The sequence below is a fragment of the Eptesicus fuscus genome, chromosome 14, assembly GCF_027574615.1.
Source record: "Eptesicus fuscus isolate TK198812 chromosome 14, DD_ASM_mEF_20220401, whole genome shotgun sequence".
Lineage (NCBI taxonomy): Eukaryota > Metazoa > Chordata > Mammalia > Chiroptera > Vespertilionidae > Eptesicus > Eptesicus fuscus.
In genome coordinates this window covers 6,728,150-6,754,780 of record NC_072486.1, presented here as the reverse complement: position 1 = coordinate 6,754,780, position 26,631 = coordinate 6,728,150, and the positions used below count along the sequence as shown (strand labels likewise).

At 48.8% G+C, this 26,631-nt stretch overlaps 1 protein-coding gene and 1 pseudogene across 2 annotated transcripts in view; one reads left to right on the top strand and one right to left on the bottom strand.

Annotated features, from left to right (window-relative positions):
• Positions 1-7,020: 7,020 nt before the first annotated feature.
• LOC103294355 (nucleotide triphosphate diphosphatase NUDT15-like) lies at positions 7,021-7,754 on the bottom strand (annotated as a pseudogene).
• Positions 7,755-11,934: 4,180 nt separating this feature from the next.
• BMPER (BMP binding endothelial regulator) overlaps positions 11,935-26,631 on the top strand; it is a 201,582-nt gene continuing 186,885 nt past the window's right edge. For both annotated transcript variants that reach the window (XM_054726134.1, XM_054726133.1), the window contains exons 1-2: positions 11,935-12,067; positions 13,091-13,176. In XM_054726134.1, coding sequence (XP_054582109.1) covers positions 11,935-12,067; positions 13,091-13,176 — 219 coding nt within the window. The remainder of the gene's footprint in view (positions 12,068-13,090; positions 13,177-26,631) is intronic.

Here is a 26,631-nt window from a genome sequence, read left to right as displayed (position 1 = left end):
CATGTATTCTATTGTTTCCTAATGCTCTGAGGATCAGTAAACTCTGCATTCCACCCAAAATACTTTATCAACTAGAGCGCTGAATTTGTCAGGACAGCCTAGTCCTTTCGCCCAGCCTGGATTATGAAGTCCTTATCTTCAGGAAGTCTGCAACCTGCAGGGATTTTGCCTTCAATCAAAGAGTAATTTAGGCACTGTGCCAATTATGTTTCCAAACTCCAAGGGAGAGTAAGGATGACACCAACTTTAGAAAAATGTGTCAAAATAAAACTTTGCTCTTTTCAAGCTGACCCTTTGGCCCTCTAGGGAATTGACTGCACGGAAGAAGAGAGAAGTGGTCCCAGTGACCCACAGCAAAGCCAAGAAGCACCTCCTCACACCACCCAGATCTGGGGGTTCTTTCATGCTTACACTTATCAGAGTCTCCAGTTGGTGAAGGGCGAGAAGTAACACATTCGCATGTGATGGGGAGCAAACACCTATTATGATGCCCAAAGGACACGCTATTCATAGCAGTCAAGAATAAAGTGACCCACAAACAGACTGCCACTTACTGGTTTGTTTTGTCTGGGGTCCACTTAATGGCATCTGTTAGAACTACAGTCGCTAATGCCCAGCAATTATTTCCACCAGAAACCTCACTGGGGAAGGGCAGTGCGGCGGAACTAGCTCTTCTGGTTGGAATTGATTTTCCCCCAGATCAATTAAAATATTCAGCAAAGGTGCTGAGTTCCCCCCCACCCCTTCCTATTTACACACATAAAACGTATACATGCAGACGGTTCAACGTAAATGTTTTGGAGAATATAAAGTCTCAAGCTCGAGTAGTGGAAATTAGGGCAACTCCAATGTGCAGAAAGCGAAAGCCTGGTAACTTAACGGGCACGGAGGACCCGTTATGCACACAGGAGCTCCAATCAAGGCGATTTACGGCCTTGAGTGGACTTAAGATGGACCGCTAGGTTTGCATAGCAAAGGCCGGCGAGGATTCTGAAGATAAGGGTGGGCTCCAGGATGGGAAACGGGCTACTGATGTCTGCGTCCTGTGATCCCAGGGCTCCAGCAAGGCCAGGCTCTTTCCTCCTCTGTAGTTCCTCCTCTGAGGCCACAACCTGTCTACCTTTAGCATTAATCCCTTAGGCCAGTGGTCAGTTGCGAGCCACATGCGGCTCTGTGGCCCCTTGAGTGTGGCTCTTCCACAAAATATCACAGCCTGGGCAAGTCTATTTTGAAGAAGTGGCGTTAGAAGAAGTTTAAGTGTAAAAAATTTGGCTCTCAAAAGAAATTTCAATCATTGTACTGTTGATATTTGGCTCTGTTGACTAATGAGTTTGCCGACCACTGCCTTAGGCTGAGGCGTATAGCAGGTGCTGTAGTGTGAGAATAAACAAGTCACCTTTTCTGTCAGGGAACAGTTTAGACAGCTGCCATTTGGACTGCGTGACTTGGCAGCCACCTTGTTGGCGGCATGACTTGCAGCTCCCCTGGGGGCCGCCATATTGAAATGGCAGAGGCCAACCCCTCCCTTCGAATTAGCCAATTGCAAAAGACTGTGCACCTGAGCTCCAATCAAGAGTGAGGGGCAGGTCACATGCGTCAGAATTAAGAAGCCGAGCAGACTGCCTGCTCCGTGTGTGCACACCCTCCTGCAGGATAAAGATGTTTGCCCTGCTTCCTGGCTCCTGAGTATGTTTTGTGTTCTACCAGGACCCCTGAATTTGGGGGCTCGCCTTATTTCTTACATGTAGTACCTAGATATTGGTATAATAACTTTGTATATTATTACTAGAGACCCGGTGCATGAAATTCATGCACTCGGGGGGGGGAGGGTCCCTCAGCCCAGATTGCGAGAGGGTGTACAATCAGGGCCGGGAGGGACACAGGAGGTTGGCCAGCCAGGAGGGACCGCGGGAGGGCTCCAGGGCATGTCTAGCCCATCTCGCTCAGTCCCAATCGGCTGGATCCCAGCAGCAAGCTAACTTACCAGTCGGAGCATCTGCCCCCTGGTGGTCAGTGCACATTGTAGCGACTAGTTGACTGGTCGATTCTCTGCCCCCTGGTGGCCAGTGCATGTCATAGTGAGCGGTTGAGCGGCCTTAGCATTTCATTAGCATATTACGCTTTGATTGGTTGAACGGACGACCGGATGACTGGACACTTAGCATATTAGGCTTTTATTATCTAGGATTATATAGGATTGTTAGTAATCTATATGTTGGCAAACATTGATTCAAGGCCAACCATGTGGCAGGCTTCACTCAGAGAGGAAGGGGTACTTCCCCCTCAGTTCAAGTGTGAAAAATTCCGAAGAGCTGGGGTCGTGTTTCCAACCCTGGACTAGTGAATGTGGTCAGAGGGATGACATGCTACAACTGGCTCAGCTTGGGCCATGGATCTCCATGTTTGCCTGAAATATGTGTGTGGGGGAGGGAGGGGTATGGGAGGTGAGAGGGCTGGATGGAAGGGGGTTAGGGGGAGGGTACAGTAGTCCCTGTTTAGCAGATTTCACCTTTTGCAGTTTCAGTTACCCACAGGCAACCTCTGTTCAAAAATATTAAGTGAAAAATTCCAGAAGTAAGCAATTCAATAAATAAGTTTTATTTACTTATTTTTTAAAAATATTTTTTTTATTGATTTCAATTAGGAAGAGAGAGATAGAAACACCAATGATCAGAGAGAATCATTGACTAGCTGCCTCTTGCATGACCCCCACTGGAGATCGAGCCTGCAACCCACGCATGTGCCCTGACCGGGAATTGAACCATGACCTCCTGGTTCATAGGTCGACACTCAACCACTGAGCACACCAGTCTGGCTATAAGTTTTAAATTTTGCACCCGTCTGAGTACCATGATGAAACTCACACCATTCAGCTCATTCCGCTCCAGATGTGAATCATCCCTTTGCCCAGCATCTCCACACTGTACGTCTTCCTGCCCCTTAGTCACTTAGTAGGCAGCTTGGTGGTCAGACCGACTGTGGTGGTATCTCAGTGCTTGTGTTCCTGTACCCCTTATTTTACTTAATAGTGGTCCCAGCGTGCAAGAGCAGAGGTGCTGGCAATTCGGACATGCCAAAGGGAAGCCATAAAGTGCTTGTTAAGTAGGGCCCGAAGGTCAGTAGTAGTCTAACGCTCCATCACAGTGCATCACAGTGCATAGGTCTTTCCCTTCACCTCATCTCCTCACATAGGCGTTGTGTCATCCCACATCATCACAAGGACAAGGGAGGACAGTACAGCAACATATTTTGAAAGCAAGGGCAAGAGAGAGACTTTCCCTCACATAGCATTTATTACAACATATTGTTATAATTGTTCTGTTTTACTATTAGATATTGTTTTTGATCTCTTACTGTGCCTAATTTATTTCTATTTTTAAGAAATATGTTTTTATTGATTTCAGAGAGGAAGGGAAAGGGAAAGAGAAAAACATCAACGATGAGAATCATTGATCGGCTGCCTCCTGTATGCCCCTCACTGGGGATTGAGTCTGAAGCCTGGGCATATACCCTGACTGGGAACCAAACCGTGATGTGCTGGTATTTGCCTAATTTATAAATTAAATTCTATCATAAGTATGTGTGTATAGGAACAAACATAGCATAGAGAGGATTTGGTATGCTCCTCGGTGTCAGGCATCCACTGGGGGTATTGGACTGTCTTTCCCATGGCTAAGGGGAAACCACTGTCTAATGGTTGGCAGTCCATAGTAAAACCACATATTTTGAGGAATATTTCTCAAAGAGGGTCCTCGTTCTTCTGGAAAAAGTTCATGCCCACTATAGCTTCGCGCAAAAGTTTCTTTGAACCTCATTTGAAGAATTTGTGTAATGAAGGAGCAGGATTGGATGCTTTTTGAGGGCCCTTTCATATCTAAAATCTCTAGTTTCCACTTATCTTTCCTTATGCTGCACTTTATAAAATGATTTTGCTTTCTGTCCTGACAGGCAGGCGGAGGTGATGCTATTTCACCCTCCTATTAGATGGGGAAACTGAGCCTCACAGAGGAATTGATTTGCCTTAAATCATTAGAATGTCAAGCAGCAGGACTGGGACTAGATATTAAGTCATTGGCTTACTTTCAAAGAATCCCCTCTGAATGCTCTCCACATTAGTGAAATTAGTTTTGTTCATTCCGTAATGACCACTAATCTCATTGATAGCAAACTACTATAAATTAAGCTAGAGTTGATGGGCGACCTCTGATGAATGAAATCTCGGGCCCTGGAATTTGTTAGTTTGCTGTCTTCTGAGAGATGCTGAGGTTGTGCATTAATATGATTACTGTCTTTCTGATGGGAGCTACTGGAAAATGTGGTTTGGAGAAGGAAAAGCTACTGAGAATTCAAGTTGAAAGAGACAGCTTTTAGGACGAGATTGCAGACAAAAGTGGGAGGAACTGGTTATTGTCTTCAGCTCACGGACACTTGATATTATGCCGCGAAGCTGATCGTGGTCAAATAAGTCACTATTGTTTGTTTTAAGATTCCCCTAAATAAATATTTCCACCACACAATCAATGAAGCCTAGAAGGCGATGGAATGTGTTTTGTTTTTAACAAGCCTTAAATTAATTGTATATCCTCTGCATCTGCAAACATCTATTAAAGTAACTCTGAGAAACAGCTCAGAGCTCCCACGGACTTGCTCTCTTTTTGAGCAAGTCTGTCGTCTAGCAGAGAAAAATGTTAAGACCAAAGGGAAAAATAATCTTTGATTAAGAATGTATAAAAGTATGCTTCAAGAGCCTTAATGCACATGCCTTGGTCTGCCAGTTAATGACTTGATCCTCAGGAATTAAATATGAATAATAAAAGGATGTTCATGGAAGCGTCTCTTATAGTAGTAAAAAACTAGAAACAGCTTAGATGGGAGATTACTTAAGAGGACAGGGTATCTTTATAAAATGGAATATTGTATGCTTACTAAAAATGATGTTGCCAAAGAATAATTAGTGACACAAATGGTTATAATTGCTTAACCAATTAGAGCCCGACCTCCAGAGTAAGCCTACCTGGACACTGATTCCAGCTCAACCACCTCCCCATGTGTGACCTTGAATAATTTACTTAATCTTTTGTGCTTAATTTTGCTCAGATGTAAATTGGGGTTGATGATAGTACCTGCCCCGTAAGCTTGTTGGGTGAATTCGATGAGGTAATCTACATAAACTGCTTAGCACAAACCAGCCATTTTCATAAGGTTATAACACAGCACATGTTTTTCTTTGCTAATCTGTATTTTCTACTTTTGGGGGGTCAACAATTATGTTAATTGGGTAATGAGAAAGGAAATATAAAACTTTAAAAATTATTTTAAATGTTTTAGTTGTGGTAAAGCACAACGAAATTTACGGTCTTAACCATTCTTGAGTGTACAGTTCAGTAGCATTAAGCACATTGCGTTGCTGTGCATCCAATCTTCAGAACTCTTCATCTGCAAAGCTAAAACTCTATACCCATTACACCCAGTTCCCCTCCCTCCAGCTGCCGGAACACCATTCTACTTTCTATCTCAATGAAACGGACTGGTTTAGGTACCTCATAAGTGGAACTGTACAATATTTGTCTTCTTGTGGCTGGCTTATTTCACTTAGCATAATGTGCTCAAGGCTCATCCATGTTGTAACACATGTCAGAATTTCCATTTTAAAGGCTGAGTAACATTCCATTGCATGGAGAGAGCACATTTTCTTATTCACTCATCTGTTGATGAACACTAGGGTTCTTCTACCTTTCTGGCTATTGTGAATAATGTACCCTGAACATGATATACACATATTTTAAAGTTTTTAAAATATATATTTTATTGATTTTTTACAGAGAGGAAGAGAGAGGGATAGGGAATTAGAAACATCGATGAGAGAGAAACATCAATCAGCTGCCTCCTGCACACCTCTACTGGGGATGTGCCCGAAACCAAGGTACATGCTCTTGATGGGAATAGAACCTGGGCCCCTTCAGTCCGCAGGCTGACGCTCTATCCACTGAGCCAAACCGGTTAGGGCCATGGTCGGCAAACTGCGGCTCGAGAGCCACATGCGGCTCTTTGGCCCCTTGAGTGTGGCTCTCCCACAAAATACCACGGTCTGGGCGAGTCTATTTTGAAGAAGTGGCGTTAGGAGAAGTTTAAGTTTAAAAAATTTGGCTCTCAAAAGAAATTTCAATCGTTGTACTGTTGATATTTGGTTCTGTTGACTAATGAGTTTGCCGACCACTGGGTTAGGGCAAGTTCTTTTTTAAGAAAAGAACATTATAAGCTCCCCTAGATCTCCTAAAACACATGTAAATGGGGACCACGGATCTGTGGTCTTTGGCTCTGAAGGTGCTTCCATCTTTAATAAGTACGTTAATTAATATATTTAGCTTTTTTTTTGCAAATGTCTTTAATATTTGGTTTAATAGAAAAGAGCTGAATTCTCATACCTGCTTTTGCATTCAGTCTGTTAGCACAAATCATGTAGCACTGAGAAAACTCCTCAGTATACTCAGGAAAGAAGGAGAGTAAAAAAGGCAAATGATGTCTTAGTGTTAAAAAAACTGCTTGGATCTTGGGTATCCTTCAAAGGGCTCAAGGACTTCCCCAAATCACATTTGAGAACCACTGCTCTAGTCTAATCTCCCTATTTTACATTTAAGGATACTGGATCTCAAGGAGATTAAGAGAGAAATCCAAAATTAGATGGCTTGCTAATGATAGAATACAGATCCTAGGAGGTATTTCTCACTTCTCTTGGTTTAGGTTCCCAATCAGAAACCTAGGAACTATACCCTAATAACCTGTCCTGTTCACTCTAGTTAAAAGGACTATCACAATATATTACCAAAAACCTTTTGTCTTAGATAAAACAGAAGAGAAAAATCAACAAACATGATATATTCTACTACAGGCATATAGTGTTAGCATCTGAATTAGGATCTCTATTTGAACTGAAACACTAAGGCAAATTCTATTGCACTCCATGCATGTTGATAATGACAAACTACACAGAAAATATCATAGGGAAATGCGGAAAGCAGATTAATCACAATATCACTATTTAATACATTTTCTGAGTCTGGAATATAAATCATAATATAATCCCAGGAAATTTTTCATATGTACTGGCTGAAAGGGTGGTAAGCATGTTAAGAGACTGAAAACAAACTGGTAATGATATGGGACTTTTTAGATAAAATGGAGTTGTTCTGAAATACAGGTATTTTTCATTCTCTGGACCTTATTTTGTCTTTTTTTTAAAATCAGTTAATCTTGTTCATCCAGAGATGATTTCCTTTGTATCCTACCAGATGATCCAAGTCTTCTTTAAATGGATCGTAACCTTGTTCCTTTAAATAATGTAGTGCCCAGAAAAGCTGGTCCAGTGGAGGAAATTCTTCCCAAGGAACCCACTCTCAACTTTCATTTTTTTTCAGGCTCTACATTCTTAGGTTCTGAATCATGAGTCACATCCACCTCTCCCTTCAGTAGTATAGTGACATAACGGTAATTCTCCTTCTCAATGAAAGAATTCACAACCGAGGCAAAGCGAACATTTTTCAGGTGAAGAGCTGCTGCTTCCCAGGTTTCCCTTGAGCACATTCTTCCCAGCTTTCACCGAACTCCAAATGACCCCCGGGAAGTTGGAAACTGCCAGCTCCGAATGACCCCTTCCTCTTTCCCAGGAGGACACAGTGAGGATGCCTGCAGCTAGTCACCGCAACTCCCACCCCGACTCCGGGCCGGCGAACCCGGGGCTCGGCGGCACCTGGCATGGCGCAGGAGGTATATAGTTAGCTTTTTATTGGGCACTTATTCTTTGGTGCTAAGTATTTCAGAAGATTTATTTGGAAGTAACAAGGTCAACAAAGAACTGCAATAAGATAGATGCTACCTTTCCTTCCAAGTCAGGAAGGTCGGAGAGAGTCAGGCCAGGGCTCTTGTTGCCTTGACTGGTATCAGAGTCTAATCTCCTCTTTCCTGTGTGCCCCAACCCTGAAGCTTTCTTCTCAAGGTTTTTTTGATGATTCAAGGTGGTTGCTGCATTATTTATGCCCTTATTCCAGCCATCAGAAAGGAGGAAGAGAAGAAGAAAGAGTACTTCCTCCTTTAGAGCCATGCCATTTCCATCCCATTGGCCGGAAGTTAGTGGAACATGGGTGGGAATGGTGCCCTCCACACTGGGATTAACAATGACTTAATGCGCACATGGCTGAATACACCCACAAGAATGATTCCCATTCTAAAGAAAGGTAGCCTGGTTGTTTCAAAGAATTAGGAACTTCCTCCCTGGTCAACTTCCTGTTGCTCAGGGGTGGGGTGGGATGGATCCTTCAGGTGCTGTTTATACATTCCTCATTATCTCTGCCTTCCCCCAGCTCCAGCTCCGCCTACAGAGCGCCAGTGAGGGACTGCCCCCTTCTCTTTACAAACCCTGTGTTTCCTGCTGGTGCTCTCTGAGGTTCCCTGACTGCCCTCCCCACAATGAAAGCCTCCCCCTCCCCCCACCTTCTTCAAGGCTCAGCTCCTGAGCCGCCTTCTCCAAGAACTTGATCTCATCTCTCTTTAAGCTTCCAAGGCAGGGCATGCTACCTCATCCTCTGACGTTCACTCCCTGCCTTGCACCGCATTCATCTACAAACTTGCTGTGTCCTTACCAGACCTTGAGCTCCTTGGTAGCACCTTCCCTTACCAGGTCTACCACGCCTGGCCTGGTGTCCTTCAGGAGGTAAAGCCCTGGAGCATGGTGGAAGACTTTGGGCCCTGCCTGTGGTTGGTACTGCACTTCCTTTACCAGGGTGCCTTTGGGAAGGGTCTATTCACTTTCTGTTGATAAGGAAATGGGTTGATGTAGCTTCTCTTGAAGTTAGTTGGAATCCAGGTTACTAAGTTCTATAGTTAGTTGGATTTTCCAGTGCAAACTCAGCATCAGAGCTTTGCAAGGAGCTGGAGAGCATTCTCCTGCCTGGGTAGGCCCGGCTCCCGCTGAATCTGGTTCGGTTCTTTACTTCACCTTAAAGAGAACGAGGCAGCGCTTTGTCTGAGACCGGGGCAGGCCCTGCGTTGCATATGGTCTTATGGACCCAGGACCTCCGTCCCCGTGAAAAGTGTCATAAACAGAGAGCTGAACACGCGTCGTTCACGGTTTGATTTCTGTCGAGAGCGTTTTGGATCTGGATAGTGCCGCCACGTATTCTAAAAGGGAAGGTAGATCTGTGTGCCTTTCCGTAGAGGCCTGCTGGGTCTTCTGGTTCTTTTTTGACCCCAGCATCTCCGAGTCTGATCGGCCCTTTGGGGAGAAGGATGCTCTTTCACAAGTTGGGCCCATTTGCTGAGAAGACAGCAAGCGAGGTCACTGGGGGCAGCTGATCAGGACAAACAGGAAAAAACACACCAGACAAATAGGAAGCGTTTGCCAAAGGCTTCCGTCCGGGTAGACGAAAGCGTTATCCAGATGCTTTGGGGATTTGTACCTTCAGGGAGAGCACCCCCCCCAAAGCACCGTGCCCCTGGGTAGAGAAGTGCCACGCACACCTGGATTCCATCATGAAGGACTTGGCCTTGCGAAACCTGGAGGCTGTGTGACCGGTGCCGGGGAGGGCACATCCGAATAAGGCACCCGCGGCCCTTCCCACGGCCTGCGAGTCCATAATGTGCACTAACCCCAACCTACCGCTCACGTCCAGGGCAAGGCAAGGCCGCCCTGCCGCCCCACTCTGCCATTTCCTGCAGTCGCCATTGACACCCTCATCTGAAAAACCAAGCAGGGGGAATCTTTGTAGATGGAGGAGATAGTGGTTTCAATTATACTTATCTGTAGTGATAAGTTCTTATGTTATTTTTTAGCCAGTCACTATAGATTGGAAGACTGCTTTTTTCTTCTCTCTCTCTCTCTCTCTCTTTTTTTTTTTTGCACGTTCTCTTTCTTTAGGATTAGTCAACACATTAAGCACACTCTGATTTTCAAGAAGCTGCCTGGCCCTGCTGGTTATTTGGGGGGGGGGGGGGGCGGGGAACCCAACCACACATCATCTTTCATCTCTTTTAATTTAAGTTTTACCCTAAAAATCTGTTTGGAGTAGGAAATGGAGCGTGCCAAGCTAATGACAGCCTTCCCGTCTCTTGTTTTTCCCACGTCAGAGCAATGCGCTCCTGTGAGCTCCTTGGCGTGCCGGGATGCTGGCAATGCCGCATTCATTAAGTGAAACCTCCAAGCCACTCGAAAAAATGAAAACAAATAAACACCACCGTCCCCTCCCCCCCAAGGAGGGGTTGGGATGAAACTAGACTAAATGTGTCAGCAAACAAACTAATGTGTTTTCAAAGGCATCGTCTCTGGGAAGGCAGACAGCCCGCTTTGCTGGGAGGCTCCTGGTGCGTGCGTCCAGCCGAGGAAAGCGCTGGGCGGCCGGGGACAGCCCCTGGGACCCACCCAGGCCGATGGCGTGCGGGACCCAGTCTCCATTCTTGGGGAGAGGAAGCCGGCGGACCACGGTCAGCTCCGAGGACCACTGACCATCAGGCCCCGCACTTCCCAAGCACCGTCCTAATTTGGTTACAAAAACCCTTCCTTCCCCTGCAGCACCTCCCTTGGAGCAGAGGGCGTCCGGGCTTTGGAGGCCGAGATGCGGCCGGGAGGATGCGCGGGGCGTAGGGGTCCGACACCCCGACACCCGCGGCTGCGAGGCGACCAGGGCGCAGCCGGGGCCGCGGCGGCGACAGGACTCCCTGCTGCGGAGGCCGCGGGGTGAGCCGCCTGGCGAGTCCCTCCCTTTTCGCGGGTGAATGAATGGTTAGTCAAACAGCATCCCCGCCCTGGTCCGCCCGAGGTTGGAAGGGAGGAGTCTTGGGGCGACTGTTCCTCCTTTTTCAGGGCCGAAGAGCATTTATTAATCGCCCTTGTGTGTCCTGTCGTTTCTGCCTCTGCCCCCCGTGGGGTCGGGACGCGCAGACACACGAGCACGGGGCGCGGATCTGGACCCCTCCGTCCGCCCAGCCCGCGAGCCCGCCGTCGTACCCCCGCCAGAGGGAAGCAAAGCTGAAAGTGAAAAGTTGCGCCTCCCCCACGCCCCTGCGCCCCGTTTGTCGCTCCTTCCCAAAGCTGGGGCCCCTGGGAGCGAGCAGGGGTGGTATGGCACCCCTGAACCCCACTTTCTGCTCCCTTGTTAGACCTGGGGCACCCCGGCGTGAGCAGGGGTGGCGCGGCATCCCCGTTAGGGGAGGGTTCCCCCGGGAAAGGGAGGAGGCACCGAGTGCGTGGGGCGGCGGAGACACGCCTGCCCCGCTCAGATCCGCGCTCCGCGGCCGGTGGCCTCCCTCGAGGGACGGGGGAGCGAGCTGGGCGCCCTGCGGGGACGGATCCGGGGCGCGGGGCTCCGGCGCCCGGGCGCCCCCAGCGGGTTCCCGGCGGCTCCCGGTGCGCCCAGGCTCCGGCGCGGGAGCGAGCGTGCGCGCCGGCGGGCGGAGAGCCGGCGAGGCGGGCAGGAGCCGGGAGGCTGGAGCGGAGGACGCGGCGGCGGCGGCGGCGGGGGCAGCGCCCGGGGCAGTGGCTGCAGCCCTGGCGGCGCGGAGAGCGGTGCGCAGCGGGCAGCGCTGCCAGTCCCGTCCGCCTATCTCCGGCCGCCCCGACACCCCCTCCTCCCGGCCCCCTATCTGGCGAGGAGGCAGACGACTAAGCTTCGGGAGCAACTCCCTAAAAAAAGCCGCATTGGAGGAGCCTGGCCGCAGGACCCCTCCTCCCAGGCGCCCCCCACCCCTCGCCTCCCTCTACCGCCTCCCCCGGCCCCCCTGCCTCTCCGCCCTCCCCGCCCCCCCGGCTCCCGGGCGCCCGCCTCCCTCCTTCTCGGACTGTCTCCCGACTCGCCCGCTGAGAGCCCTTTCTGATCGCGAGCGGTGGCGGCGCAGCCGAGGCGGCGGCACGGGACCTGCAGTCGCCGGGATCCCCTCCAGGTGACGATGCTCTGGTTCTCCGCCGTCAGGGCTCTGGCTGAGCGTCCCCGCCGGCGCTCGCCCGGGATTACCTGCTGCGTCTTGCTGCTGCTCAATTGCTCGGGGGTCCCCATGTCTCTGGCTTCCTCCTTCTTGACAGGTAGGGGAGGGGGCTGGAGGGACCGGCCCGCCCGGACGCCGGCCGGGTACCTGGGAGAGGAGGCGCTGGCGCGCCCGGGAGGGGAGGGTTCGGAGCGCCTGCCCCTCTCCGGCTGGAGGGGGATGAAGCGAAGCCCGCGGGGTTCAGGGGTTGGAGGCAGCGAGTAGGTTAAGGGCGGAGAGGATGCTGACATCCGTATAGTGATAGACATTCTTCTGTCTGAACGGAAGAAACCCCTTTATTTGTTTTTTAATATTCTCCTCAACCCTTATTTTGACCTACCCGCCCCCGGTACAAGTGAGGAAAAATGTGCACCGTTTTTCACACATCCTTCTTTCTGACTCTGTAAGGTGCCAGTATTTCTCGTGTGAGGAGTGCTCTTTGTAGCACGCGCTCTTCAGACCTTGAATTTAAAGAAACGACCCTATTTTAAAAGGGTGGTAATAGCGGGATATAGTAATTACATGGTTCCAGGCAGGTGAGGGCCTCAGCTGCTATTCTGAAGGACATACTTTACTGACACCTGGTGCAGAAAAGAAACTATTGAGTCCATTTCTAAGAAAGGAGGAAAGAAGTTGTGATTTCAAATCAAGACAATAAGAGGCAGATTCATATAAAGGCCTTTTCATGGACACGGTCCTGAATGTCGTTCAAATTTAAAATCTGCTCTAATGGCCAATTTGGATTTATTTGTCATATGGGGGTGTGTGTTCCGTTGAAATTCCTGCGTAAAGGAGGAGTGTTATTAAAGATCCCACGAATTGTGCTTAACCCGTATGGCTACAGTCCTTTTAAAAAATCCTGTTCAAATAAAACTGTTTAGAAAATGTATTTTTTTTTCCAGAGGGGGGGGGGGTGGCATTATTTTTTATTTTTGGTGAGTTTGATCATTTAAAACTCATTAGGCATTTCTGAAATTTGGGGAGTCATTTCAAAAAGGATTAGTGTAAAAATTTTAAATTTTGTGGTAATGCCAATAAGCTAAGTTTAAAATAAAAAAAAATTTTTTTTTCTTCATTTCAGGTTCTGTTGCAAAATGTGAAAATGAAGGTGAAGTCCTCCAGATCCCGTTTATCACGGACAACCCCTGTATAATGTGCGTCTGCTTGGTAAGTAGGGAGGGCAGGTCATGGGCAGCCAGCCAGTTGCTCCCTCTGACCAGGGGAACCCACTCAATGTCATCATATAACCAGATCTTCAAAATGGTTTTTGGTCATTACAAAACTGCGCATAGCTGGAGAACGGAGTACAGCTGAATTTCCGAGTTTTATGGACTTTGGCAATTTCTGTGTCATCTGGCTGGGAATTCTTCTCTTTGACCTCATCTTTACAGAAGTAACTTTAAGGGTGGACATCGTATGGCATTGACACGGTGGTAATTGCCATTTGCACTGTCTGCTCCCAGGCATGGCTGTTGCCATCAAGTCACAGGCGCCATCCAACTTTCTGCCTTGATTCTGTCATCTGAGCTCAGTGTGAAAATGGCGAGATAACACGTAGTGGCTGTCTTACCAGTGATAAGGTGCGTGACAAGGGGAAAGAGGAGTGACAGTTACAAAGGACAAACATGAGGACAGGGTGTCACCTGGGATTTCTTGGCCTGTTAGCGCCTAAACTCTCAAAAACCGTCCTTATATTTTGGATTTGGAAACATGAGTCAGGAAGGATATTCAGCTCTTAATAGAGGATGACACCTGGCCGTCAGCTGCTTTGTTAACCCTGGCAGTGGCCATAGATTAAAAAAAAAAAAAAAGGAAGAATTTGTTCCAGTTTATTTTAGCTTAATAGTTAATGATAAGAACTAGTAAGTAACCACATGGGGAGATTAAGTTATAGGGATAAGAATTTCTGAGATGAAATATAGACTCACAAAGAGCAGCGGTTTTGTCTAAGGGAGTTTTACATGCCAATCACTTTTGGCAAGCCTCGACGAAAAGCTGCACACCACGAACCCTGTTGGAAATACATGAAGGCCGCGCGTGCGAGACTCCAAAGAGAGAGGTGAACGTTGGTGATCAGGTCAGCGTTCTGCAGGGAGCTGGCGAAGGGGTTCGTCTGTGTGTAGGTGGGAGCCAAGCCATCTGGGTTTAAACTACCCAAACTTTTTCATGGCAAGAGATGAGGTCGATGTTGCGCAATGATAAGTGGGTGAAGGTGCATGCCTGCATCCAATGATGATCAGGTTCTGCGCACTAAGGCCGTGGTCGGCAAACTGCGGCTCTTTGGCCCCTTGAGTGTGGCTCTCCCACAAAATACCACGGCCTGGGCGAGTCTGTTTTGAAGAAGTGGCGTTAGAAGAAGTTTACGTTTAAAAAATTTGGCTCTCAAAAGAAATTTCAGTCGTTGTACTGTTGATATTTGGCTCTGTTGACTGATGAGTTTGCCGACCACTGCACTAAGGAAATCAGCAGAATCACAGGTGAAAATGCCTTTCGCTGGCCGAGAAGAGAAACATTAGGAAAGGGCTCAGAGGGGCAGACTCTTCAGATTTTGTGTTTATGAGCTATCCTTAATGATCTTTCACTAAAGGGCCTGTTGAAAAGACGCTCTGCATTTAAATTTTGACACAGTTATATAGTTACAAATGTAGTGTGTGTGTGTGGGGGGGGGAGAGGGGGTATGACCCCCCTTTCAATTTCTCTTATCTTGATATTGTGAGTGAATTATTTTGTCTTAATCTCTTTAGAGGAAATTACCCCGACGAACATTTAAAAGTGCTTGGAGCTCCGAGCACATGTGAAAATATTGTTTTTCTCCTCCACGATATTACTGTGCTTAAAGTGTAAATAGCCGCTTGGGTTTTGCACAAGGTTCCCAAATTACATTATGAAAAATTTCCCGCAGAGCATTCCCCTTTTCGGGACCACACCCTGGCGGGAAGTTCTTTCTCTAAAAGTGCGGCCTTACTGATCATCAGCTCAGGCCTACAATCCTGCCCTTTGAGAGTAAGGAGTGACTCGGAAGAGAAAAAAAAAAAATGCATCTGCTGGTAATCCAGTGAAAATCATGTATATTTCAGGAAAGCATTGCTTAAGCTTAGAAGGATAGTAGGTCCATGTATGTCCTGAAGTAACATTTGGAGGTACCTGCCTTGAGTGGAATCCTTTTGAAATGTGCTCATTGGGAACTCGGGCGCTCCAACTCAAGTTATTCCGAAGATGTCTCGGAGCCTCCCCCCAGCAAAGGCTCAGGGACATGCTCTGTGGCCCGTGCATGGGTTTGGGATCCTGGGCCCCAAGTTATCATAGTCACTATTGCTTCCCAAACATTTGTAATGACTTGATAAAATGGAGTAAGAATAGCCAGTTGGCGTGGCTCGGTGGTTGAGCACCGACCTATGAACCAGGAGGTCATGGTTTGATTCCCAGTCAGGGCACCTGCCCAGGTTGCAGGCTCCATCCTCAGTGTGGGGTGTGCAGGAGGCAGCCGATCAATGATGCTCTCTCATCATTGATGTTTCTCTTTCTCTCTCCTTCTCCCTTCCTCTCTGACATCAATAAAAATATATTTCAAAAATATTGAGTAAGAATAGATGGATGACCAGATCTCTGTTTGTATATGCTCTTGTGACTCTCCACTGCAGCCCATGGATTTCGGAGTGGCCCCCACTGCCATGAGGCTGCTTAGCATTTTGATACTTAGGTTGGAAGACAGACCTATTCAACAGATGGATAATATTAGCAACAGCAACTAATATTTATGAGCCACTTTATTTGTGGCGCTTATCTAAATCTGCATTATTTCACTGAATCCTTCGAAAAATCTTTCGAGAGCGTTTACCCCCATTTTACAGATGAGGAAACCGAGGTCAGCGGAGTGAAAGGCATATTTTAGCAAATATCGGAGCTGGAACTCATTCTCCTGTTGTTTTCATCTGCCTCCAAGGCACATGCCTACAAGCAAGTGAAAGAGGCCATTTGCTGAGTGGACACGTGAAAAAGCCAGCAGAAAATGGAAAGACCGTCCGCTTATTTTACTGCTTGGCGTCGCTTTGAGTTATTTTGTTTTTTTCTTTGGAGTCTCTCAGGAGTCTGCTTAGCTGACATTTGTTAATCAGATTAGATGAAAGGAAAGTCTCGTTAGGAGTCCGGTTGACCTGTGGGGAGCTTTGGTTGTGAGCTGGTTTTCTGTATGTACGTTAAGAGGGTATGTAATAGTCAAAACTGTACTTTGGATAAAGAAAATAGTCATATTTAGTTTGTGTTGGTCCAGCCTTTTGGCAAAAAGGTACCGAAGACTGAGCATAAGCTCATATCTTATTTCATAACATGTATTAAAAAAAAAAAAAGCTAACCTCAACGTATGCTTAAAAAAGACGTAAAATGTTACAGTTGGGAGGAAATAGGTGGCACAAAGTCCTGCATATAATTACGCTTTAAAAGCTTGAAAAACCCCCACAAAATCAACTTGGCCTGATTTAAACTTTTAAGCTCCGAAATGTTTCAAAGGCGGAATGAGCTCATTTCTGTGGGAATTTTGAGGATGACAGCGAGGGCAGTGGCCCCGGCGAGCAGAACCGGAGACTTTTCTTCTCACATATCCTCGCCTGCATGGGCCCGAGCATCTTGCCAGAACCAGTCGTGGTCCAAGAATAACCTGTTTGTTAGCTGGTGATGGATGTCGCTTTAAAGTGTGTGGGACAAAAAGCTGGGGTGCCTCTGTTCAAGGGGGAAGGTGAGAAGTCGGGCCACTGGCCTGAAATCTGGGGGAGCGAGGAGGCAGTTTAGGTTAAGGCTGCAAAGTGTTCCATTGTTTAGTTAGGAAGCAAAGCAAGGCTTCTCACCGCCTTGCAAAATGGTCCTTTAAGAGGCGCAGGAAGGCAGGCCCAGACTTACTGCCGGAGTGTGTGATATTCTTTCCCCCGTTCTTGCTAGAATTATTTTCCCCATGTTTTCTGGGGAAGCCTTGCACACTCTGGACTCCCTGAGGTCCAGCCCACAGGAGCCAGCCACATCCAGATCAGGAGTCTAAAGCAATTGCCTGGCTCTTTCGGGCGTCCCCAAAGCCACCCAGCGGCCCTGAGAAGTGGTCCTCCGACTTCTCACCCCCTTTCCCAACTGGAGCAGAGAGGGCGTGGCCCAGGCCGGTGGCTTAGGCCCAGTCGGCCCAGTCCTGGAAACCCAGCACGACTTCGGAGGCCGGGACTCCGAAAACCAGAAGTCAGTGAGAGAGCTTAGTTTGGCAGACATGCGGTTCAGCAAAAAACATTATTCCGAGGTTTAAATTCCCGCTTTTAAATCCAGAGGTGCCATGTAGAAATGGACCCTCTGCCCATAGAAAGCGACGTGAAATTCGGTGTCACACGAGGCGCCCCCCTCCCCGCCCCCCCTGGAGCCCAGCAAGTGGTGAAAACAGAGGAGACTTTGTCTGCTGTCTTCCACTTCTTCATCACAGAAGTCTTCCATCACCGAACAAGCAGCTACCAGCATCTTGGGGTCTCTTGGGGGCCTTATCTCTATAAAATCCTCATGTATTTTTATTGTTCAAATTAACTGGCTAGAGAAAAGTTATCTATTATCTGAACAAGTGTTAGGCACATGTTTGGGAATGAGAGAGATAACATTGCATCAGGATTCAATTCGTGTGAGTGTGCATGTGTGTGTGAGAGAGAGGGGGGAAAGAGTTGGGGTGCAGATAGGGAGAGAGGAAGAGAGAGAGAGAGAGATAAAGGAATCCAGATGTGTTCAGAAAGATGCAGTACTTAATACATGCACATATACATAGTTTGCAGTAATTTTTTTAAAAATTGCTTTGTATCATTTTTAGACTTTGGATTCTCACTAAGGAAGTGGCCTTCCTTCCTTCCTTCCTTCCTTCCTTCCTTCCTTCCTTCCTTCCTTCCTTCCTTCCTTCCTTCTCTGTATAGAAAGTGTTGTGACCAATTGCCTTTCCATGGAACAAGGCATTCAATAGAACAGTTTTAGGGGAAGGTAATTATTATATGGCATTGTGCTGGCCAATTCACCAATCCCAGCTCTGAGGCCATTACTTTTACCTATGCCTTATCGAGTCTCAGCGAGCAGAGCAAATGTCCTGTGGTCACACAGTTACTAAGCGACTGCCTGGGACGTGAAGCCGGTGCCTTCCCCCCTAAACCAGTTCGCTGCGTAGACATGTCGAAAAATACCTCCAGGCACGTCAGAGAGTGGTTTTGACCTCCGCAAAGCTGACACGGGCACTCTTCGGGGGCTGTTAGAGTGGTCTTGGTCTCGTACCTCCTGTCGTGTCTGGGACTGGGAGGGCCCTTTCGAAGGAAGACACAGTCCAGGAAGCTTTTGGTGGGCATCATGTCTTGTTAGCCAAGGGCTTGGGCTCCGGCATCCGCTAGGCCTAGGTTCACATTTTGGCTAGGTTCACCGTTAGGCCAGGAAGGAAGGGAGGGAGGGAGGGAGGGAGGGAGGGAGGGAGGGAGGAAGGAAGGAAGGAAGGAAGGAAGGAAGGAAGGAAGGAAGGAAGGAAGGAAGGAAGGAAGGAAGGAAGGAATCCTGATCACTTACTTAGTGAGAATCCAAAGTCTACTTACGGGTGGTAAATTTGGGAAAGTCACCTCACCTTTCTAAGCCTCAGTTTCCGTGTCTGGACAGTGGTGCGGATAGCAGTGCCGAGCTCACAGGCTGCCGCGAGGATTAAATGCGATAGAGCATATAAGACTCAGCGTACAGTGATTCTCTGGATGACGTTCTTGCCTCAGTTCTCATTTCCTCACCTGGAACAGGCTGCAGAGCCTCATCGGAAAAGGGAAAAACGGGGAGCTGGTGGGGAGGAGAAGGAGGGATGAGGATGCCAAGCCCACCCACCGTTAGGCCTGACCGGGGCTAAGTCAGTAACAATTAGTGGGGCTTTCAGTCTCTCCAGACTTGGACTGGGCCGAGCACGCTGCTTCCTAATTGGTCCGGCGGTCTGTGGGCCCAGGGATAACTTTTCCTCTTGTTCTCCGTTAAGCACTAAAGAAACTTTCCGTGGAAGAGGGGCCTCATTCTTCTGCGGAGTGTTCACATCGCGGTGCCTGGGGGTCCCCTTCGCTTGTACTTTTGTTGGCAGCAGGGTCGGGTGCGGACCCAGGAGCGCCGTAATTCTGGAAAAACTGCCTCGTGGTCTGGCAGCACGGGGATTTTCCTGGCCCGCCCCGTGGAAGCCCCTCCATCCAGACCCCAGTGGGTTTTGCTGCCTAACGCACGTGCTCCCCCGCCCCACCCCACCCCTCTGGAAACACCCTTTCATTTTGTTTGGCGACACCGCTCTTTCCAGCGCACATCCACAGTCAACTGCGTTCTGCGTTCCGCCTGTAGGCGCTGCTGTGAGGTACTGACATGGTGCGGACGAGAGTAGGACCCGGGGCTGGGAAAAGCCAGGCAAGGCCAAGTGATGGCGAGTCAAGGCAGTCAGTAACCATCGGCTGAATAAACACAGGGATCAGTTTTTCACACCCTCTTCCACGGGACTCCTGTCCAACCGCTGGTAGACGGACTCCTTTGTGCTATAAAAGAATAGAAATAACACCACCTTTCGTGGCTCCAGGGGGTCAAGTGTGCTTGTTGAACTTAGCCAAGTCCAGCCAATGAGCTGGGTGTGTATTTTAAGACCTCTTGATTTTCAGCTCTAATTCTATAAAACAGCACTCAAGGCACTCGGGATCGCAGGTTATAAACTCCATAATATTATTCTTTCTTCCTTCTCTCCACACTTGGTTCTCCCCTTCCATCTCACTTTATTATTCTTAGCCTGCTCTGTGTTGGAAGCATTGTGCCGTGTGGGCACCTTGGGGAGGCCAAGACCAACAGGACGGATTCTTGCTCGCAGCCGAATGGGGGAGACAGACACAGGCATCGATACGTCTTACAGGAGCGAACCAGACGCAGGCGCAAGGGCCTTGTAGATGCATTCTGACCGGGTCACCCAGGGCCCGGGGGGCGGGGGAGGGGAGTCCTGGCAAGGTCCCTTTGGGGGAAAGGCACAGAGAAGTACGTGCGTGGGACCCGTAGGGCTGGTGGAGTGCCCTGCGCCCAAAGCTCCGAAGGGAGCCCGAGTCAGAAGCTTGGTGGGCGCCAGTGCGGGGAGAATCGTGAGTGCCATGACAAAAGACACTAGTTCCCCTCACTCATCGGGGGAGCCATTGAATATGTTTGTGCAGTCATATGATCTAATAAGATGTGTTTTATGCCCGGCCGGTATGGCTCAGTGGTTGAGCATCGACCTATGAACCAGGAGGTCACAGTTTGATTCCCGGTCAGGGCACAAGCCTGGGTTGCAGGCTCAATCCCCAGTGGGGGGGGGGCGGGGCATGCAGGAGGCAGCCGATCAATGATTCTCTTATCGTGGATGTTCCTCTCTCTCTCTCCCTCTCTGAAATCAATAAAAAAATATTTTTAAAAAAGTTGTGTTTTATGTGAACTCGTCTGGGTGCTTTTATGGGGAATGTTCAGAGTGTGCAGGGGCTGGAGCTGGGGCAGTGCGTCCAGGGATGAGCTGGGGTCAAGTGGAGCAGATGGGCAGCGGGAATGGGCAGGAGGCTTTGGGATAAACCAGTGTGGCTCACCCTTCTGAATGTCCTGGAGCACCTTTTAGTTCTAGAACATTTGGATCAAAAGGCTCTAAACCACGCCCAGCAAGACAAGGCTGTGAGCATGCAGCAGCCATCGCCGTGGAGCCGTGTGTCTCTGGGGCAGTCACCTTGACCGTCACTGGTGTCTCTGGAGCAGGACGCTGCTACTTGGATGGTCTGCTTCCCAGAGCTCACGCTAAAAACTCTATGTCGGTGCCAGCTCTCACTTCTTACTCACAGGGACAACCTGCTGTGCGCGGTCGCACGACCCATTCAGCCAATTATGTATTACCATGATTGCATTCTCAGTGTTAGCCAAGTTTTATGCAAGAATTGAAATTGGGTGGCTCACTATAGAAGAGGTACCAGTATGCTAGCACCCCTCCACTTGCACAGGAGTTTTGGAGCCCACGTTGATAGCACTTGGCAACAAAATAGATAGTAGAGGTGAGAGAGAGGGCGATTGAAGGGAATTTTGAGACTCGTCAATGGTGTTTTTTTTCCCCTCCACACTTTAAAAGTTATTTTTACTGATTTCAGAGAGGAAGGGAGAGGAGAGAGAGAGAGAGAGATAGAAACATTAATGATGAGAGAGAATCATTGATTGGCTGCCTCTCGCAGGCCCCACACTGGGGATTGAGCCCACAACCCGGGCATGTGCCCTGACCCGGAATTGAACTGTGACCTCATCATAGGTCGGTGCTCAACCACTGAGCAACACTGGCCAGGCATTTAGCCAATGTTCTAGCCAATGTAGGAAGAGAAGAGACCAGGGATGTGGATGGGTGGCGATAGATTTAGACTTGAGTTGGACTGCGTAGACCTTCCAACTAGAAAAGCCGAGAAAATGTGGATCTTGGTCTCAGTAGAGAAACCAGGACTAGAAAACACCAATTTGTTAACTGTCTGCAATGAAATAAACTTCAAGACTTTGGGGATACATTACTTGTCTTGGGAAGGGGTCTAAATTGAGATTTCAAGGAATGGGCTTAATATAGTAATGAGAAGAAGGGTTATGTTTAAGAGGATAGGAAAGGGAGAAACCCATGAAAGAGGTTGAGAAGTAGTTATGGAAGAAAGAGGAGAACCACGCAGAAGATGTTTGAAGAGAGAGAGTCCAGTAGTATTAATGATTGCAGAGTTAGACTGAAGATTCTAGAAGAATATCAAAGAAGGACTTCTCACCGTCTCGGATGATTTGGAACAGGCTGTCATGGTGCTTACCTCCCTCGTACCTGCTGCACATTTGCCCATGAATCGAGTTGCTGGTAGATGGAATTTGACAGAAATCCAAAACTTAGGGATTTTGAAAATTGAGTGCAAAAATCACAGATTTTCCAAACTTGGATTTGAAAAGACCTTAGAAAAAGGGACTAACTACCACATGAAAATTTTAAAGGTACCAAAACAAAACTAATTTCATGGATAAAACTAATATACTTTTGCAAATGTCTTTGGAATGTTTCTATAGTGAAGTGCAAAATGGACAAGGCCACACTGAGGCATTTTTTTTATTATGAAAAAAAATCAACAGTATAAAAGAGGCTAATATAAAAACTTACCATTGTAAACTTTCAAGTTTGCTCTATTAAACTGTTAACGGTGCTGTTAAAATATTATGATATAATTTGATCTTCAAGAAAAACATTTCCCCTTTTCACTGAATTTTTAATGTCCGTTTTATTATTGAAGTGCAGCTATGGCGAGCTGTCTGAAATTACGGATTCACGTCTCACCTGGGCTGCCTGCTGGCTGTGCATCACCACGCAGGTGCCTTGCTCTCTCTGAAACTTAGTTGTGAGGTCTGGGCAGGCCACAGTGGGGCGTGCCCCTCAGCTTCATCTATAAGGAGGAATAATATTGCAGACCGTGGCTGTTGGCAGTCACAATGAACAGAAGGGCTGTGTATGGGTTAAATCTGCTGATGTCAGCAAAAACCCTTTGCAATCAGTGTAAGTGGAATTATTAAGGAGAAGTACTTAAATAGAAGAAAATGAGCTATAGGCCATAAACCAGTTTTTAGCACATCATTTCAATATATATTTTTTAGATTTTGGGTGAGCTGCCTAATATTTTTGTATCTCGACATCTTTATCTTCATCATAGGGCTTTTGTCAGATTTGTAAGTTAAAGCAGGTAAAACATTCTTAAAACAGGGTCTGGCACGTGGTGGGCACTTCAGGAATGCTAGCTGCCGCCACCACCTAACTGCTGTGCAATTGCTGTCTGGAAGGTACTTCTAAGAAGTGATGAAATGCACTGTGCTTACTGCAGTTTATCGTCTACCTCTATGAACGTGTATTTACTTGGAATTTCTGTTCGCATCGACAGTGGAACTGCAGTGAGGTGGCAGCTGGCCTTTCTGCTAAAAGGTGGGAAACTGGCAGTATGTGGGGCTTAGCAAGAAGGGTCGCTTCTCCATTTTTATTTAAAAACTGGTGCATCTGCTTGGTTGGTGTCCACCTGCGGACAGCTAATCACAGCGTTGCTTTTCTTTTTAAGGATGTTTTTTATTGATTTTAGAGAGAGGAAGAGAGAGAGAAACATCCATTAGCTGCCTCCTGTACGCCCGCTACTAGGGATCAACCCCAAAACCTGGGCCTGGGCCCTGACCGGGAATTGAACCTGCGACCGTTTGGTGCACAGGACGACGCCCAACCAATTGAGCCACGCCAGCCAGGGCCACAGTGGCTTTTGCAGTGAGGTCCAGGTGTCCTTCTCTGGCACTGAATCAGGAAGTGACCGGTGGGCGGCGAAGATGTAGAACTAATTCCTGAGTGGACCCACCGAGCCCGAGACTTGTGAGTCCTCCCACTTTGGAGGGTGCAGAGTCCCGCAGTGTGATGGACCACGGTCACTCGCACATACCCATGGTGTGGGCCTCGCAGCGTGGCTCCTGACGGGCTGATGTGACCGGATTTGGACGTGTAGACCTGTCGAGCGCACACCGCCTTGGGTGTTGGCGACCAGAGGACCCGACAACTGCTCTGAGAGTCTGCGTCCTCTTCTCCCCATCTGTGGGGTGGTTCCTTGGGTGAATTCCTGTCCGAAAAGAGGAGGTCCCCAATCTACGAACCTCGCCCCGTCCTCTCTGCGAGGCCCATAGCTGCGGCAAGAGAGGTCCGCAACCTTGGACTTGAGTGGGAGTCAGGCTGGAGTTTCCTGTTTATAGTTTGCGTTGTTAACACTTGGGAGAGCTCCCCCGAGCAGGGGACTCCAAGTTCCAAAACACGATTCTCCCAGAAAGCTTGTCACAGGAGGTCAGCCTCCGCTATAAAAGACCTCCTAAGGAATCATGACAAAAACACATTCTCCCCTCCCCCCCGCCTTCAATGGGTTGTACTCACATTTGAAAATTCAGAATCATACGGACACCCAGACCTGCTTTTCTTGGCGACAAAAGGAACACTCCCCCCCGACAGAAACAGCCGCGATGCAGGCGACGGTGCAGGCATCTGGGATTCTCACTGCTGCTTGCAGAAGTCACAATGAAAAATGCCTCGGGTCCCTGGAGCCGCGTCCCCCCTTCCAGCGAGGCTGACTCCGCAACCTGGACACAGCCTCGTGTTTATGTTCGGTTTTGGACGTTTGCTCCCTTGGCTTCTGGGAGCTGCTCTGTTGAAAATTATGTTTTTCTTTTAAGGACAAAGGCCTTATTGTATGTGCATGTCGTGTAGTATAATGAGGTTGTTTTTTTAATGGCAGGTCCTGGGTGGTACGAACCCCGGTCTGCCAAATGAGAAAGGCAGAGGTCTGTAACCTGAATGGCAAGGGAAGGTTTCGCTCAGGTAGCTCAACGAGAGGCAGTGAGAGCGGGGACAGGTGGCATCTTCACGGGCCAGAGCATGTCCCCAGGTGACTGGCTTTGAAGGAATAACCATCAATGATGGCGGGAGAGGACCTCCAACACCAGAGATGGTACCCAGACACTTGGAACAGGATGACAGTGACAGTAGAAACCACCGAGATAACAGCGTCGCATTAGCACCTACAAAAGCACACGTTTCCCAACAGCTCTTGCGCTCTTGGGCCAACAGATAGGTGGGGCCAGATGTGTTTTCATGGCTGCTAAGGCTGTTGGGCGCAGACAGACCCTCTTCTCAGACCCCGTGTGGCGGGCCTCTGGCGGGGCTCCTGGCCGCGCCCATCCCCGCGGAGACTGTTGTCAGCAGAGAAGCCCAGAAAGGAGCTGGGAACACTGGGAGGCCCAGGGCTGTTCTAACATTTCTTTGGGCCTCCGCTAGAGGTGTTTTTAGTTTCTTCTTTTTTTAAAAAAATATGTTTTTATTAATTTCAGAGAGGAAAGGAGAGGGAAAGAGAGATAGAAACATCATCGGATGAGAGAGAATCCTTGATCGGCTGCCTCCTGCACGCCCCCTACTGGGGATCGAGCCCACAACCCAGGCATGTGCTCTTGACCAGAATTGAACCCTGAACCCTTCAGTCCACAGGCCAATGATCCAAACCGGCTAGGGCCGTTTTTAGCTTCTTTATCTTCATTTCTTTTCTTCCTTCTCCATAAACATTTTTGGTTTTGTTTTAACCTAACTTCCTAGGTTTCTCTTCGAGGCAAGTCTGTGGATGGCGGCAATAATTAAGGTTCCTTTGACATCACACTGATTTCTTTTTGATGAGCAAAGAAATGGCTCCCTGCGCCTGTGTGTGGCAGGGGTCCCAGGAGCCCGACCTTCTGCTCCATGAAGCCTCGCTGTGCCGTGTCTGCCTCGCTCTGTCCCTTGACTCCTCAGAAATTCACAAATTCTCGTGGCCTGCGGGGTCCCTCCTGCTTTGTGGATTATAGTGTGAGAGCAGTAGCATGGGGACTTTCACAGAGCAGTGCTTCCTGGTCTCGGGGGAACCCTGGTTTCCCGATTGAGAGGACATGGAGGATCAATCAGATGTTTTCCCACGGGAGAGCTGCTATGCCAAACCAGTTCGCCTCCCGCCAGTACCTGTGTTCATGCTCCTGGCGGGTGGGGGACCCGCCTATTAGGATTGAGATGTGGCAGCTTCTGTTTTCAAGCCCCTGTGAACAATGGTTCCTGTGCCCGTGGGACCCACCAGGTGGCCACCCGGGGTGGAAATTCCGTTCCCTAAGAGGTGACCTAAGTTAGAATTCAGGGATGAACTGGGATGAGCTGGGATGAGCCGGGATGAGCCGGGATGAGCCGGGATGAGCCGGGATGAGCCGGGATGAGCCGGGATGAGCCGGGATGAGCCGGGATGAGTTGGGATGAGCTGGGATGAGCCGGGATGAGCCGGGATGAGCTGGGATGAACTGGGATGAGCTGGGGTGAGCTGGGACGAATTGGGATGAGCAGGGATGAGCAGGGATGAGCTGGGATGAGCTGGGATGAGCAGGGATGAGCTGGGATGAGCTGGGATGAGCCGGGATGAAACGGGATGAACTGGGATAAGCCGGGATGGGATGAGCCAGGATGAGCCGGGATGAGCTGGGATGAACTGGGATGAACTGGGATGAACTGGGGTGAGCTGGGATGAACTGGGATGAGCTGGGATGAGCAGGGATGAGCTGGGATGAGCCGGGATGAGCTGGGATGAGCTGGGATGAACTGGGATAAGCTGGGATGGGATGAGCCAGGATGAGCTGGGATGAGCTGGGATGTGCCTGGGTGTAGTGGGGGTGCAGGTGCCAGAGGGCAGTGGCTTCCTTCTGTGAGTGCCAGCGTGTGTGGGGAAGGAGCTGGGGTTTATTACAGAATGCGATGTGGGTTTTTTCTGTTTTCTATAAACCTTACCGTGGGCAAGGCCAAAGGGAAGTGTGGCTGACAGGACTCTGGACACTAGTTCGGATGGTGGTGTTCTGCGGAAGCATGCGGACATTTCCGTCGGTGCTGACCTGTAGAATCAGCATTCCTGTGGCTCAACCTGAGAGCTCTTTGAGCACCTGGAGACTTTTTCCGCTGGAGGAAGTCATCCGACAGGTTACTGTGACGGGTCTTAGTGAGGGGACTTTACATTCAGGGGGACTTCACTCTGGGTTCATAGACTAACAATAAAA